This window comes from the organism of the source record quoted next, unplaced genomic scaffold (genome assembly GCF_019419815.1).
Source record: "Pyrus x bretschneideri cultivar Hongxiangsu unplaced genomic scaffold, Pyrus_bretschneideri_v1 Contig2, whole genome shotgun sequence".
Taxonomy (NCBI): Eukaryota; Viridiplantae; Streptophyta; class Magnoliopsida; order Rosales; family Rosaceae; genus Pyrus; species Pyrus x bretschneideri.
Window position 1 is genome coordinate 9,674,707 of NW_025999501.1, and position 15,954 is coordinate 9,690,660.

Below are 15,954 nucleotides of genomic sequence, written 5' to 3' on the forward strand. Positions count from 1 at the left end.
CAACTTTACTTCCGTTGGATTCATACTCTTTTAACATAAATTTTAAAAGGACCAAACATATCTTTATAAAATGAGATAATTATATGTGCTGACCTTAAATTATAAAAGCTTACATGGTACGCAAGCCGATTAACTATGAGTTAATTACGTTCTTCTTGTGAATGTGGGCGTGTCAACTTGCAACCGAGCTTGGTTGGGCAAGTAGAATAGATGTGGTGATGTTGGTATTGTCAAATGTGTTGCTGACTTTTGCACTTGAGTGACTACAGTCGGGGGGAGGAACACCTCTCAGCCTAGGGTTCTAGAACCTGAAGACTAGGTTGCTAGATATTGCAAAGTTTAATAAACTGTTCGGGTTTCAATGTGTTGCACATGAAATAACCTAATAACACCTCACTTAGCTGGGAAAACAATTAATGAAGTGACATTTTTTGGCAAAAAAATGAAAACTCTTCGTCCGCCGAAACTTGGATAGATAACCAACTAAAACAAAAACAGTGATGTTACTCCAAACTGAAGATGTTTCTCGATCGCTTGATTTTAGGTTCCAGTGTTAATTCAAACCAAAGATGTCTCCGGTTGTTAACACATTGTTGTTAATCCAAACTGAATGTTGATGAGAAGGTTAGGAGATGAGAAGGTTAGGATCGTTAGTATTTTTCTCAGTGGTGTGAAACGGGTTTCGCGTAGAGCATTTTAGTTGTTTGTTGAGTTGAAGGGGCTCTCTACGTTGCTAACCCTCTTGTATTTATAGGGATGAATTTCGTGATGGCCAAATCTACCGAATGATATAATTTTGATAATATTTCAATTCTTCAACATATTCTTTGGAAATACTTAGAATTATTCTCAGCTAAAATTCTACCGCCGTCAAGTCACGCCGTCTTTGACTAGGATTCTGAACTTAAATTAATTATGCGATTGATTCAATTTTTATTCAAAAATCAATCATGATTTTTATTATTTCTTTCATCCAACATCTTAAAGTATATGGGCCAAGTGCGTGCAAAATCGGATCCAAACAATATGTAAGCGCAATCCTACATGACACGAAGTTGTGAACTTTGATAGCAAGTTCAGAAATTCTTTACCCTGCTGCATTGACACATCGAGCAGCACGATATTTACCCGTCTCTTCAATAATGCCTTCAAGCTCGATCGGCTTGAAATTGTTTAAGCACGCCCAGCGTTTCCACTCGTTTTTTAACACGTCAGTGTGGTTCCTTGCTCAAAACCTTGGCCCCAAAACCTTGCCCAACGGATTCATTCTTGCCCTACCACATTGTTCCGTCTCCTAAAAATTTTCAGTAAACCCTAAATGTTGACCATCGTCCTACAAACTGGCTGTTTCGTCGAGTAAATGTTTGTTAACCGACAAATTTGTTTTCATAGGGCAAGGTTTCGTAAGGCAACCCCTATTTTCTAGTAGCAAATCAAATGCCACCCTTTTTGTTTTTGTTCAAATCCAATGCCACCCCTTCATTTTTTTTCTTTGTTCAAATCCACTAGTCCTACATCTCTACTACTTGAAATGTATAATGGTGGCCGATTCTTTGTTACCTATTCTGCAAAGTTATGTGTATTTGGTCTATGTTCATATTGCTAGACATCCATGCTACCATTTCTTTTCTGGGGTGAAATACATATAAGCATGCCGAATCCAAGATATGGTGGGATTGAAAAATTAATGATAGAGGGAGAGGTTGGGCATGCCTAAATTAAGGAAGACATGCGAGCCAAATGAGAGAAAAGTATATAAAGAAAAAGGTTGAAACCAGCAAGTAAACCAAAGTCGCTCTGAAAATATAGCAAGAACAAGAATAAAGTATGGAGTTGAAGCTATCCAAGCTAAAAACGATGCTGAAACAAAAGCCGTTACTGGCAGCTGCCCTGGCAGTGCACGGGGTTCTTCTGGCCATATTTTTTATAATGCTGATCCTAGGCCTTACGAAGTACAGGCCAAAGGACCCCATAACCCGAGTGGATGCAGTGGTCTTAAGAAACCTAGACATTTCTCACCAGGCGCCTAAACTCATCACTGTGGATATGTCTCTCTCCATCAAGAACCAGAACAAGGTGGTCTTCAAGCCCACCAAGGGCACTGCAGTCTTGTTCTACAAGGGCGTGAACGTTGGTGAGGCAGCTATAGAGATAGGAAATATGGCGCCGGGAGCCACCATAAACACGAATGTTACATTCACCCCTTTGGCTGATCATTTTCAAAGAAACCCCGAGGTTAGTTTTGATCTGTTGGCGGGCAGGATGCCCTTCAACACTTTCACCAAAGTCCCCGGAAAAGTGAAGGTTTTTGGAATGGCTAAGGTTGGTGTGATCTCCACCAGGCTGTGCGGTTTTGAAATCGATATCCGAAGCAAGACTATTGGGGACCATAGGTGCGCATAGCACACATAAAAAGCTACAATTCTTTTTTATTGTTCTCATGGGTTAAGAAAATGTGTTTAGTGTTCTAATTTGTTCTTTTTCTTCAAATTTGATAGAGAAATAATTGTAGTTTTCAGCTCTTCTCATTAAATAAGATTATAAGATCTAGAAATTATTACATCAAACACAACTTTTGCGCTTCTTTCTTATTGTATCTTTAAAAGTTCTTTTAAGCATATGAAATATGTTTTTTGGAAAGATCACTTTAAACAATGTTAAGTGACGGACACACTGTCCTAACCAACTGGCATAATCCACATATATGCTACAACAATGTGATTTAAGCATGCTGCATTATTCAAGCTACAGTTATAGTTGAACGATTTGATAACAATTAGCGAGAAAGGTTATGCAAAGTTTAGGAAGACATGCAAGGCAAATGAGAGAAATTTAAGCATTTAAATTAAGCTGTCTTCTTCAAGATGAGTCTCCAACTAAAAGATGTTCAACGTATAGTATGTAAGAAGTGATTAAAAAACAAAATGGTCCGACTCATATACAACGCCCCGGCAGTGGGCTTAGTTCTTGTTCTAATATCAGCTACAGTGCTGATCTTTTCATGACAGTGTACATGGAAACACCCCTTAACCATGGTGGACTCTGTGGCTTAAGACATCTCGACATGTCGCATTATAACATTTCCAAGTTAGTCTCGATGTGAATCTATCCTTCATCAACCATAAGTTAACAATGTGGCCTTCAAGTACGCCAACACCACGTCATTGTTGGTGTACAAGAGCGTAGTGGTGGGAGAGGCTCATATAGAGGGAGGAAGGTGTCGAGGGGTGTGAACAAATCCATGAAACATCTAAGCGAACTATAGTTCGTTCAGATGTGTTGGATGCACTAGTACAAAAACATGTTTGCGCAACAGAGCAAATTTGGTCGCGCAAAGTATGTTTGCGCGATGCTAAACAGGAGACGTCGCGCAAACGTCCTTTGTGCAACGGAACTTTGCGCGACGCCAACAAAGTTCCGTTGCACAAAGGCCATTTATGTGACGCCTCATGTGCGTTGTGCAAGATTTTGGCGCCAAACCAAGAATGTTTACTTTTTTTTCCCAACATTGCACGACGAAGATTGGCATAGTGCAAAGCTGTTTTGCCGTTTTGCGCAATGGAGGTGCACTTACGTCGTGCAAAACAGCTTTGCACAACACCAGTCTTCGTCGCGCAAAGTCAACGACTTTTTTCCCATCACTTAATCAGTTTGGGAGGCAGAAACTGCAAACCAATTCTTTTCATAATGTACTGTAATTTGTCTATAGGGGAATTGTTAAGCTGAAATTATGATTTAATGCAGTTTTTAAATTGAAATGTTGTGAATTTTATTGAGATCCATTTAATATTTACATTCACGTAAACCAGCCTTTCTCTTCTTTTTATTAAAGAAAACAAAATAATAACAAACATTATCAAGATTCAAGGTGCTAATTAAACCATCAATTTTCTCAAGAAAAAATGACCAAATAAAAAAAAAATTGATACTAAATTGTTTCACATGAAATACAAATGTTGAAATAATTGAAGGGAAGCGTCCCAATTTGCATCTACCACCAGATCATGGCTCATAAGGAAAATAGAGATAATAAAAGGAAGAGGTATGTTATCCACACATCTCATTTTACTTCTCACACATCCTTTGATAATTTTTGTTCGTTGATCTTCTTTAATTCATCCAATCCGATGGCCGAAATTAAAAAGGTGTGTGAGAAGTAAAATGAAGTATGTGGATATCACACCCCTAAAAGAAAAAATCAGTTTTGAGTTATGGAATAAAAAGAGTTAAACAGTTCCAACCAAGCAAAACAGTTCCAAATAACGAAGGCAATCAAGGTGGTATTTACCTTGTAGATGTACCTGGAATTGTCAAAAAAACAATATTAGGTCGCTTAAGCGGGCATTACATTGGGGTCTGCTGCTCAAGCGGAAAGTAGTACGTCTTATGTCGCTCAAGGGGCCATGTAATCCACTCAACCGGAAAGTAGTATGTATTTTATTTATTTATTTTAAATATAAGTTGTGCAACGTGACAATGGGGTCATTGTGCAAACATACTTTGTACGACGCACCAACCAAGGAGTTACGCAAAGATTGTTTGCGTGACGCATCACCCAATGCATCACACAAAGTGTCTTTCCGCGACGTAGAACTTGAGTGGCGCAAAACCACTTTGCACGACGTAGGTTACTTCTTCGTCGCGCAAACCCTATTGTCACTACCTTGGCACGACGGTTGGTACGCAACGAAGGTTCGCTGGGATAATTTTTGCGCAATGTTTTTTGACTTTGCGCAACGAATACGTCGTGCAAAGTATTTTTTGTACTAGTGCTGGTACCTTGCCCTTCAACATGTACATCAAAATATGTGGCAGATTAAAACCTTTGCTCATCAAATTGTTCAAGTTTCATATGGATGTGGTCTCCACCGGCTCCTGCAATTTTAACATCAATGTTTACCTAAATGTATAATCTTCGAGTTTCTTAATATTTGTTCCTCTTGGAAAGATTCTGAATATATTTTCACATAGGTCTTGTGTCTTTGCTGCGTTATACAAGTTACAAGGAAAACATAATTCCAACACATAAGACAAAACAAAGAGTGGAAGCATGTCGCATTCCAACCAACACCGCAAGTAACACTAAACTTGTGTCAAGCGTTGTTTTTCACACTCCAACAAAATTCATTAGATTGGTTCAATTTGGTTTTTTTTTTTTTTTTTTTTTTTTTTTTAATTTTTTATTTATTTATCAAACAATATTATCTACACTAAGGGCTGGGGCTTAGCCTCACAATGAGCTAATAATAATGTGATTCAAATTTACCTTTAGCGAGAATCGAACCTAAAATCTCTCACTTACAAGTGAAGAGGAATACTACTAGACCATAATACTAAGTGACTTATGAATTGTGGTAGGTTTGATGCACATCAGATGGCAAAGTAGATCGACGATCAGATTGAAAGGCTTCAACTTGTCAGCAAAGTTTTGTAAATTTGGACTCTAGTGTCCGATTTGGTTACATGACATGTTGTTTCGAAGAGAACCGTGTCGTCATGAGTAAGACTCAGTACTTTTCCCTAACACAGACATTTTTTGCCGAGTTATATTGTTTCTAGCTAAAAACAATATTTTAAGTTTTGTGGATATTTTCTTTTAAAATAAATAAATAACTTTGAGAATATCACATTTATCGTTCATAATTTTTAATAAACAATTTTGAGATTTTCATAAATTTTCTGATGGATTCTTGTTCTATATGCTTTAAAAACGTCGTCTGATTTTCTTCGCTTTGTCACGCTACGCAAAAATCATCCATTTGGTAGAGATGGCCACATTGTGTGATAACATAAATGATTTGATATCAATTGTTAAGATTCTATCAACTCAAATTGTCCCTACAAACGACCTTTTAAAAATAATGTTAAAGACTTTAAACCATCCTAATATATGCTATTTTTCGAACATGGGATATATATAGATGTCTAAATTGCTTAGGTGGACTTTGTTACAAAATTGCACACTCTCCCCCCAAAAGTCCTCATTGCTTACTTAGTTACGTGAACTCTATACATATTATGTAATGTGAACCAATGTATGACATGCACTTGTCGTTTTTTCATATCAAATAAGATCGTGTGAAGTTTTCACTTCTTTGCATTGCATTGCTCACAATCTTTACCCTTGTCTTTGAAATCGCCTTAAAATTCTTTAAGATATGCAATATATGCTGCTGTTATAACCAATAACAGTTAGATTTCAGAAATTTAATAACAAATTAAGAGGCATTGCATGCACTATTTAAGGAAAACATGCGAAGCCTTTGAGATAAATTGAAGGGGCTTAACAAAATTGCAGAACAGAAAATTTGGTTTGTTGATGCAGATGTTGATTAGCTGGTTAGGTATGTTGGTCATAGACCTGCAACCAAAAACTTGGTTTGTCGACAAGATAGCGGTTAAGCATGTTGGTCAAGACAAAGCACTATGTTCTCATTTTCATCTTAATATGAATCTCTATCTCCGTAAATTTAAAAAATTGATAAGCCATTACATATGTTAGTCAAGATATAATTGTGCTTGCTCCGAGATCGAATTCTTCTTCCCATAAATTAAAGATGGGTGGTGCTATTCACATACTCATTTTTACTTTTCACACACCTCTTATTAATTTTTATCCTTTGATCTTCTCCAATCTATTTGATCCGACAACAGAAAGTAAGAGGTGTGTGGAAGTTTAAAGGGTTTGTGGATTGCAGACCCATTAAAGATATGATAAAAGTAAAACATAAGTTGCATGGGGAAATGTCACTTAGTACTACAGTTTAGTGATATTACTCTTCATTTGTAAGTGAGAAGTCTTATGTTCGATTTTTCACATTATTACTAGCTTATTGTGAGGGTACACTCAAGGTGGTTTGTTAAAAATAAATAAAAGTTTGTGTGGGAAAGCATTTAAAAGAGGGTGGCCTCAGGGAAGCTCAAGGTAGTTGTTAGATATACAATCAAATTGTGTTAGCTGGCCGTTGGATTCGAGCATTAAACCAAGTCACTATCCCCAACTACCTTGAAACCCTAAATACTCCTCTCTATAAGTCACTCTCTCCCACTCTTACCGTTTCCTGATCTCTCTAGCTCTCTCTCCCTTTTAAAAAATGTCGAGCACCATGACAGAAAATAGCAACCACAACAAACCCAACAAGCGAAAACGCATATGTCTCATTACCATTGGTGTTATCCTGTTCTTGAACTTTCTACTCTTCCTCATCGCCCTGATTCTTGCCCTAACAGTTTTCAAGTCCAAACAGCCGAAAACTGAAATCCTCTCTGCCTCCGTGGATGGCGTGGCTCCTCGCGTCACCTTCCCCGCTGTCCGGATCGAACTCAACATCACCGTCGACCTCATGATCAACGTCCAGAACCGAAACTACGCAAGCTTCAAGCACGGCGCGGGAAAGACTTTGCTTCTTTACCAAGGTACACAGGTCGGGGACGCGGATTTGTACCCGGGTAACGTTCCAGCGAGGGGCAACGCCACGCTGCCCTGCCGGCTTACTTTGCAGGTGGACCGGGTGGCGAACGACCTGAGCAAATTGATCAGTGATGTGCTGGGGGGTGAGATTATGCTCCAAACGAAAACCCGGATTCCGGGTAGGATTACGTTCTTGGGGTTCATCAAGAAGCATGCTGTCGCTCTATCGGCGTGCCAGTTGACGATTGGGTTTCCGAACATGAAGGTGAAAAGACAGGATTGCAAGATCAAGGCCAAGTTGTGATAGATAACTTGTGAGTTGTGTGAATTTTTATTTCTTGGTTCTGCTTCTGAATGATTCATGAGAAGGTGCAGATTGTAGCAAAATCACGGAGAGAATAGCATGTAAATGTTTAGAGTTTTGATTAGGAGTTAATTGGGAGTGATTAGTATAGGATTATCTACATTTTTTAGAAGTTTTTCCCTTAATCATAGATTTTGATGTATGAAAACAGAATAAACCATATGGAAATTCGTATTTTGTTATATTATATTTCTAATTTAGGCTTTTATGTCGTAAAAAATAAATGTGATACTAATATATTGAATTCATATAGAAATCACGTTCTTTCAATTGATTAAAAAATTTGAGTATGATACCAATTTACTGAACTCATGTTTTCAATATATTAAATTCATAACTTCAATAACTCATTAATGTGATAACATGGAATGAGGTAGCGACTTCACGGGTATAAACTGGTTTGCTGCATGCACAATCTGCTCTGCCGGAAAGCATAAAAGCTACCCACCGACAGATTTTTCTATGTTGGGAATATGAGTCGATACTCTCAGCGATGATTAGATACTTGAGAAACAAAAAAAAAAAAAAAAAACAGAAATGGAACCGGTTATCCAAGGTGGTGGTGGTCTCCACGTCGTCATATGCTATAATTTGCCCACATGACGTCGCTTATTGATTTAGAATACCACTACCTTGACATCTCTGTCGACATTGGATTTGAGATGAAGATATTGATTTTAACCCAAATCCTTCGTAACAATCACTTCTAATCATTCAAGTAACAGATTTTATTAATGCTGATAAAATTCTCCAAGATTTCCTCGGAAAGTAAACAGAAAAGAAAACACAAACTCAGATCTGTTTCATTCGAAAGAACATTCATTTTTTAGCAGAGATTCGAAAAATAACAGCTGTGCTTTCTTTTGAGGAGAACCACCAGATTTATAATTTCAAGTGAAAGCGGTGTCTCATAGAGGTTTGTTTCTATTCACATGAACTCAAATGCTGCAAACGAGAATCACAATTTGAGCCATGGGGAACAAATTTTTCATGATCTGTGTTACACTGGCCCCATGTAAAAGAATTCAAATCCTCTTCAAATCTTTGTGTCCAGAGCCGGCAGATCCTCGGAGTCGGACCACTCATTTTAAATCCTATAGCCCCTATTAGCCTATCCTGTTGGCCCATCTCACACAAACCAAAAGTCTGGATCTTTATCTCCCTCCTTTGAACGGCCCGGATCTTGAGGTCCGCTTTCTCCAGACTTCAAGATCCGGAGAGGATCTAAATTCCATGTAAAAAGGCCATTTTATCATACTCCTCCATTTCACCCCTCCTGTTTTCTCCTTCTACGCTTCTCCCTTTGTTTATGTCCCTCAATTCTCCGTTGGTTTATTTAATCCAAAGGCTAGAAAGAAACAAAGGAGAGTGTGCAAGGGTGAAAAGGGGGTGCGACAATCAATTCTCCATGCGAAAATATACAGAGTAGCCTTGTTTATAGTTGGCATCCTTGATATATAACAAACAACTACCTGTTTCAGACTTCTATAAACTAAAATTACCAAGAAGAAAACATCTTCATTCAATCAGTTTCACCAATTCTTATCATCCAACAACATTCAACGAAGTGCAAAATACACAGAAACATTCCCAATCATCAAATTATATAGCTCCAAATCGTAAAGTGCAGAGAGTTCGCGCATAGGGAAATTCGATAAAATAGCCATTGAACATGAATAAGTTCAGTACCTGATCAATGAGGTTGGAAGAATTTACTATTTCATTTCTTCCCTGTGTCTAAAATTCTGATTAAAACCAAAAGAGCACTAGCCGATGCTAACTTAAATTCAAAAAACGATGTCCTTCCCTGTGTCTAAAAGCATAAATAATGTCAACAACTACTATACAATGCTAGCGCTACTGTGTCTAATCTAGGTCACCAGTTGGAAAGAAGTACCGGAATTCTGGCAAATTCACCGCACATAACCCACATGAGTCAACTAGAATTAGAACGCGAGCTTTCTGATTAACCCCACATCAATGTTCCTTGACTTCCCTGATGGCCTCAGGGGAGCACCAGGACAAGAATCAGCTGCTCCAGTTTGAAGTGGTTCTGGAGGAGGTGTTGCACAGTCATCAGAACCGCAATCTTTCCTCAAGCGTTCAGCAATAACTCCCTCAGTTTGCTCAGACACGATGGTTTCCAATAGGTTTTCATACACAACTTCAAACATTTCTTCGTCCGAAATGGATTCCACATCAGTCCAAACCTCATCTTCCGAAGTTTGAACGGGAGAATCAAAGTTAAGCTGACAAGCAATCATGCCCCCGCACTTGCTGACATAATTTTTGCACTGCGGCGCCTTCACTAGGTCTTCCCGACCAGGGGCAAAGGGATCGAAGACATCCTCCACCGGTGTCCTGGGGCTGCTATCATCAGAACAACCAAATGGGTTGTCCCCATTTTGGATGGCATTCGAATCCAAGCAAGTTACATTGGATGACTTCTTGCAAACTGATGGCGGAGATTTCAGATCAACGAGCAAGTCCCCGTTCTCTCGGACTGCATTAGGAGTAACAGGCCCTAGAGACGCCACCCCATTAGCAATCAATTCCACCGGTGGTGCCCCAGCGTCCTTATGAAGCCCCAAAACACTAGCTTTATCAGATTCTTCCAAAGATTTTGAAGGCTGCAGTTTGCATTCCTCCAGTCCATTGGTACAACCTCCAGAACCCATTAATTCAAACAAAGGGTAGCAGCTGAAATGGAAAATTAACAATTAAAAATAGAATTTGGCAGCAAAATTCAGATAAACCCCACGTTAAAGAATCGAACTTTGCATTAAAAACTGGTATAAAAAAAATAACAGAAATTAACAAAGTAATGGGTTGCAGAGAAGAAATTAAAGATAAAAATCTGCAAAGATAAACCATATTGCTCTGAACATGATATGCAATAAAAATAATCTCACATGATAATTAAAGATTAGAACTTTGAATTAAATTCCTAATAAAAACTCAAGATTTCAATTTTCCCAGCCAAAAGGGAACAGGGCAATCCTGATTTCAAGAAACTAAAACCTCTAAAACAACAGAAACTCTGAATGAAAATAAACAAAACGAATAAAAACCCAAAACAGTGGCCAAGCAAGACTCGCCGAGTTTCCAGTTCAGAACCAAAACGAGTAAAAGTAGAGAGAGAAAGTTGGAGTTACCAGAGAGAGGGAGAGAGCAGAGAGTTGGAGAACAGCAGAAGCAGAAGAGATAGTGTTCTGTGAAATGAGCAACTGAGTCAGCGGCGTCGTTTGTGTTTCGAGTCATGGGGTTTGGTTCTTCCAGTTTTACATGGATCTGAGTAGCTCGACTCGTTCTTCTTATATACATGCATCGGATTGCGGGCCCACTTTCCGCGCAACTCACTCCCCCCATATTTTTGGCGGTTTGCAAAACTCACTCCTTGAACATTCTTTATTTGCCTAATTATAAAATTAAAATTAAATCCTCCTAAAAAAAAACATAAAAATAAACATTTTTTTTCATTTTTTTCTTGTTTATCTGAGACGATGTTATGATACGATCGTCATGTAAAAACGTAAAATGTTATAGCTTATAATAATTTATGTTTATGATTTTAAATACACATCATTTATCATCAATTTCTTTTCTTTCTTTTTTTTTATCATCAATTTCTTATGATTAGAGGATAAGTTTGAATATTAAACCCCGTTTTGGAAAGAAAACCAATGTGGTGGGAAATATATTTTGGAGGGAAACATACAAGGAAAATATATTTTAGAGGGAAAAATAAGGTGGGAAACTGTTTTGGAGGTAAAAATATGGCGCGAAAATATACTTAGTAATAATATTATGGTGCGAATGAATATACGGTAATAGAATTAAAGTGAAAACAAAAAATATGGCGCCAAAGAATGCGTGGTGGTTTAGAAATTATTAGAAAGATAATTAGGAAAAAAGACAAAACTTTACCATATATGAACGCTCTTTCCTTGATTGATTAATTCCTCAAACTTATCTTGTGGAATAAGGAAATGCTTATTAGTTGGTGCTCACTTGTTAATCTTACCGATTCAAGCGATAACACCATCCTTATTCAGTGACTTGGGCCCTTACTGCTCATGACCCAAGTACATAAACAGTAAGGCCCATTTAGGAAGAGAATCTAAGGTGATGACCCATGTACATAAAAGAATAAGGTGATACTTTCTACTTAAGAAGTTGAGGCACCTCTATAAAACTAATCGATAATATGAAAAGACCAACTAAATTATAAGACATGTAAGGTCCATTTTTCTCTGTTGTGAGATTCACTCTCAACACGTCTCTCATGTGTGGCGAATTTTTAAATTTAACACGTGAACAACACAAACCAGGTGACATGGAACACGTGTGACTGTTGAGCTTCATACATGAAACAATTTACTCATACACCATGAAGAAATTGAGATTCCATCAGTAAACCAATTAGGAACCTTGAGTTGAATAAATTGAAGATAATCAAATAATAAAAACTAACAAATAGTGTATAAAAAGTAAAACAAAGGGTATGAATAACAAAAGAACATTGGTTAAGTATGACTGGTCAACTTTGAATTGCGACAGAAATAAATGGCAGAGCGTGTGAGGTACGCGGGAAATAAATGGTCAGAGCGACAGAAATAAATGGCCATATCTTTCATTAATGTGCACCATGTGGCCCATCAGTTTCATTAATGTGCGCCATGTGGCCCATCTATTCAACTAGTTTGGTTGTCCACTATATTTCTTTGAGAAATGCGAGTAACATTTTTTAACACTCGAATTTTTTTTTTTTTTTCTAGAATTTTTTTTTTCTTTTTTAACTTTGCAATGCTACACCAAGATTTGAATTTTTTTTTTTTTTTTTTTTAACTTTGGCGGTACACAAAATTTTATTGATGTGAAAAAAAAAATGTTACTTTAACAAAAGAAAGAAGATGTTACATCTAGTTAGAGAGACAAACTTTATTCCTCTTAGGACTGATAAAAATACTTTATTTATTAGATTGTTATCTAAAGATTGATTGTGTTAAAATTCAAATAAATTTATAATTGTTTTGTCGTCCACAATTATTTAGTAAATAAAATAGATAAACTATGTTATTCAATTAAATAAGAAGATTTTGACAATTTTAATTGAACAGTTAAAAGTTTTTTTATTTGCTTATTTATTTAAAGTGTAAACTAAAAAGTAAACAATTTCAATCATTGTGAAACATAATAAAATGAAAATAAAAAAATCTAACTGAGAAAGTCGATTTAAATACTCAAATTTTCATATTCAAAACGAGTTTTCAAGAAACCGATCGATTTTCTTTTCATTTTAAAATTTTATTGGTAGTCGACTGCCAACTTTTACTTTTTCTTTGGGTCAACGACGACCGACTTTTAGCCGGATAATTTGTTACGCAGCAACGGAAAATTCATCTTGTAATAGTACAAATTTATAAAAGTCCAAACAAACACACCAACTAAAATAACCCGAAAATTCATAACAAAGACTTCCCAAAACGACCGCCAAATGCTCACCATCCCTCTATAATAATAAAGCACCACTTATTCGTCCCACCACCATACCAAACTTCTCTTGTACATTTTGTTCTCTGCATCCTCTTCGTCGCCGTCGTCGGAGTTGTCGTCATCATCGTAGTTATCTACCGATTACTACATAATTAGTTAATTACTCAGTTAAATATGGCCTCTACAGTTTCAGGGACTGGCGCTCCTTCGTTAAAACGGCCTTCGCCGTCGTTTCGCCTCCGCTGTACTAGTCTCAACTCTGTCCGGCTCCGCCGCATCTTCGATATGTACGACAAGAACAAGGACGGCTTCATCAGCGTCCACGAGATTAGCCAAGCCCTAGCCCTTCTCGGGTTGGAAACTGAAATCTCCGACCTCCATTCCACTATAAAATCCTTCATCCGACCCTCAAACGACGGCCTCAACTTCGACGACTTCGTCTCTCTCCACCAATCCCTCTATGACACCTATTTCGACAATAACAACGGCGATGAAGAGGCTGTCGCTGCCGCTGCTGAGGCAGCATCAACAGATGCATGCGACAAGGAGACTAAGTTGTCGCAGGAGGAGTCTGATCTTTCGGAGGCGTTCAAGGTGTTTGATGAGGACGGCGACGGGTACATATCGGCTAAAGAGTTGCAGGTCGTGCTTGCCAAGCTCGGATTCCAGGAAAGCAACGAGATCGATAGAGTTGAGAAGATGATCACCTCCGTTGACCAGAACCACGACGGCCTCGTTGACTTGTTTGAGTTTAAGAACATGATGCGCACTACTGTTCTTGTTCCCAGCTCTTGAAAGTTCTTAATCAAATCGATATTTGATATGCAACATGCATTTGCTTGTGATATATATCAATTAATAAGTACTCCTCTTTGATTTTTGTAGTTAGTAATTAAGGTGTATCCTAATTGGTGTTATTATTGGCTATTGTGCTCAATCTCCACTTATAGCGTATATTTTGAGTGCAATGAAAAATCTCTCATATATGTACACGCATGATGATTTTTAAGGAGGATGCTAGCTCTAGTTTTCGTTTGTTTTTTTCCTTTAAGTTTTTTTTATGTTATCCATAAATTCGACGCAAGTTAGATCAATTAATATATCTAGAAAAAATAGCTCCTAATTATTTAACATATTAAATAGATAGTTTTTAAGGGTCATATAGTGAAATTCTGAGCTGGTGAGTTTGCTTGATTATGGTCACAGGCAGAGTGAAAGTCTTTAAGCTTCTCTTGTCCTGGAAGGGGTGGATAACTGTGACTTGCCATCAATTACTCCCTTTTTTGCAAAAAGAAAAAAAAAGGTCATATAGTGAAATACACATGCCTTATGAAGAGTGAAATGTTGGAAGAGAAAAGCAGTATTTTTCTTTCCCCCTTTCAACAAATCCAAGAGGCTATTGCATGTAGATGTTTTCTTGGAGTTCACCATTGAGAAAAGCAGTATTTACATCCATTTGATGCAACTCTAAATCAAACTATGCAACAAGTGCCATTATTATTCTCATAGAGTCCTTGGAAGAAACGGGTGATAAAGTGTGATTGTAGTCGACTCCCTCTCTTTGAGTGAAATCCTTAGCAACCAATCTAGCTTTGTAACTTTCAATTTTACCTTGAGCATCTCTTTTGGTCTTATAAACCCATTTGCATCCTATAGTTTTGATTTGAGGATTAGAAGCCACTAATGTCCATACTTTATTCTGTGACATCGATTCTAATTCCTCCTTCATTGCAATGTTCCATAATGTTTGTTGATGGTTGTTCATGGCTTGAGAATGGGTGAGAGGGTCATCTATATCACCAAATTCAAATTCACTTTCCTGCAAGTACACATAGGCATTTGACACGGTGGTCTTCTTGATCCTTCTTGATCCTTGTGGCTGTATTTGAGACCTAAAATCGGCTTCCATTCTGTCTATATTAGGATGAATTTCCATTTGATCTCCCCCCAACTCAATTGCAAATGAAGGAGTTATCAAAATCTTCTTATAAGCATTACAACAAGAAGGATTCTCAATTTGATCAAGTTCTTCAAAAAGGATTCTGCCTTGTGATAAATTTGCCATATCTTGATCTTCAAAGAACTTGGCATTGTGAGTCTTTTGAATCCTGGTGTGAGCTTGAGGACAATAAAACTTGAAGCCTTTAGATTTCTCTGAGTAGCCAATGAAGTAGCATGATTTAGTCCTTGAATCCAGTTTCTTCTCATTTGGATTATAAATTCGAGCCTCAACGTTACATCGCCAAACATGGAAGTGATCAAAACTAGGCTTTCTACCAGTCCAAATTTCGAAAGGTGTAGATGAAACTGCTTTGCTTGAGACTCTATTCAGTATATAAGTTGATGCCTTTAGTGCTTCTCCCCATAGAAATCCTAGTAACTTTGATCTTGTCATCATACTCCTTATCATTCCAATCAAAGTTCTATTCCTCCTCTCTGAAACAGAGTGTCCATAGGATGAATTGAATGACTTCTTCCCCTTGTCTGGTTGCACAAAATTCACCATTTCAGCATCCTTTCCTCTTTCTTGTTTTTGTCTAGTCTCTTGTTGAACACATTGTGCTATTAAGTCATCGACATCCCAGTTCTTGTCTTGAGTATTATAAGACACCTTTAACTGACTGTATTTGCTTGGTAGAGTTTGAAGGATCATAAATACCAGTTGTTTCTCTCCAATGTTAAC

At 37.6% G+C, this 15,954-nt stretch overlaps 3 protein-coding genes across 3 annotated transcripts; 2 read left to right on the top strand and 1 right to left on the bottom strand.

Moving 5' to 3' along the window:
* Positions 1 to 7,094: 7,094 nt before the first annotated feature.
* Positions 7,095 to 7,715, top strand: LOC103930248. Its single transcript, XM_009339549.2, has one exon. It carries the CDS (start codon positions 7,095 to 7,097, stop codon positions 7,713 to 7,715), a length of 621 nt encoding a protein of 206 aa, XP_009337824.1.
* Positions 7,716 to 9,417: 1,702 nt separating this feature from the next.
* On the bottom strand, positions 9,418 to 11,081 carry LOC103930249. Its single transcript, XM_009339550.2, has 2 exons — positions 10,931 to 11,081; positions 9,418 to 10,475 (listed from the first exon to the last, which is right to left on the bottom strand). The coding sequence occupies exon 2, from the start codon at positions 10,451 to 10,453 to the stop codon at positions 9,722 to 9,724; it is 732 nt and encodes a 243-aa protein (XP_009337825.1). The 5' UTR covers positions 10,454 to 10,475; positions 10,931 to 11,081; the 3' UTR covers positions 9,418 to 9,721.
* Positions 11,082 to 13,225: 2,144 nt separating this feature from the next.
* Positions 13,226 to 14,306, top strand: LOC103930250 (calcium-binding protein CML42-like). Its single transcript, XM_009339551.3, has one exon. It carries the CDS (start codon positions 13,446 to 13,448, stop codon positions 14,064 to 14,066), a length of 621 nt encoding a protein of 206 aa, XP_009337826.1. The 5' UTR covers positions 13,226 to 13,445; the 3' UTR covers positions 14,067 to 14,306.
* Positions 14,307 to 15,954: the final 1,648 nt, after the last annotated feature.

Coding starts and splice junctions, on each gene's coding strand:
- LOC103930249 (XM_009339550.2), bottom strand. CDS start 10,453: ATGGGTTCTGGAGGTTGTACCAATGGACTGGAGGAATGCAAACTGCAG.
- LOC103930250 (XM_009339551.3), top strand. CDS start 13,446: ATGGCCTCTACAGTTTCAGGGACTGGCGCTCCTTCGTTAAAACGGCCT.
- LOC103930248 (XM_009339549.2), top strand. CDS start 7,095: ATGTCGAGCACCATGACAGAAAATAGCAACCACAACAAACCCAACAAG.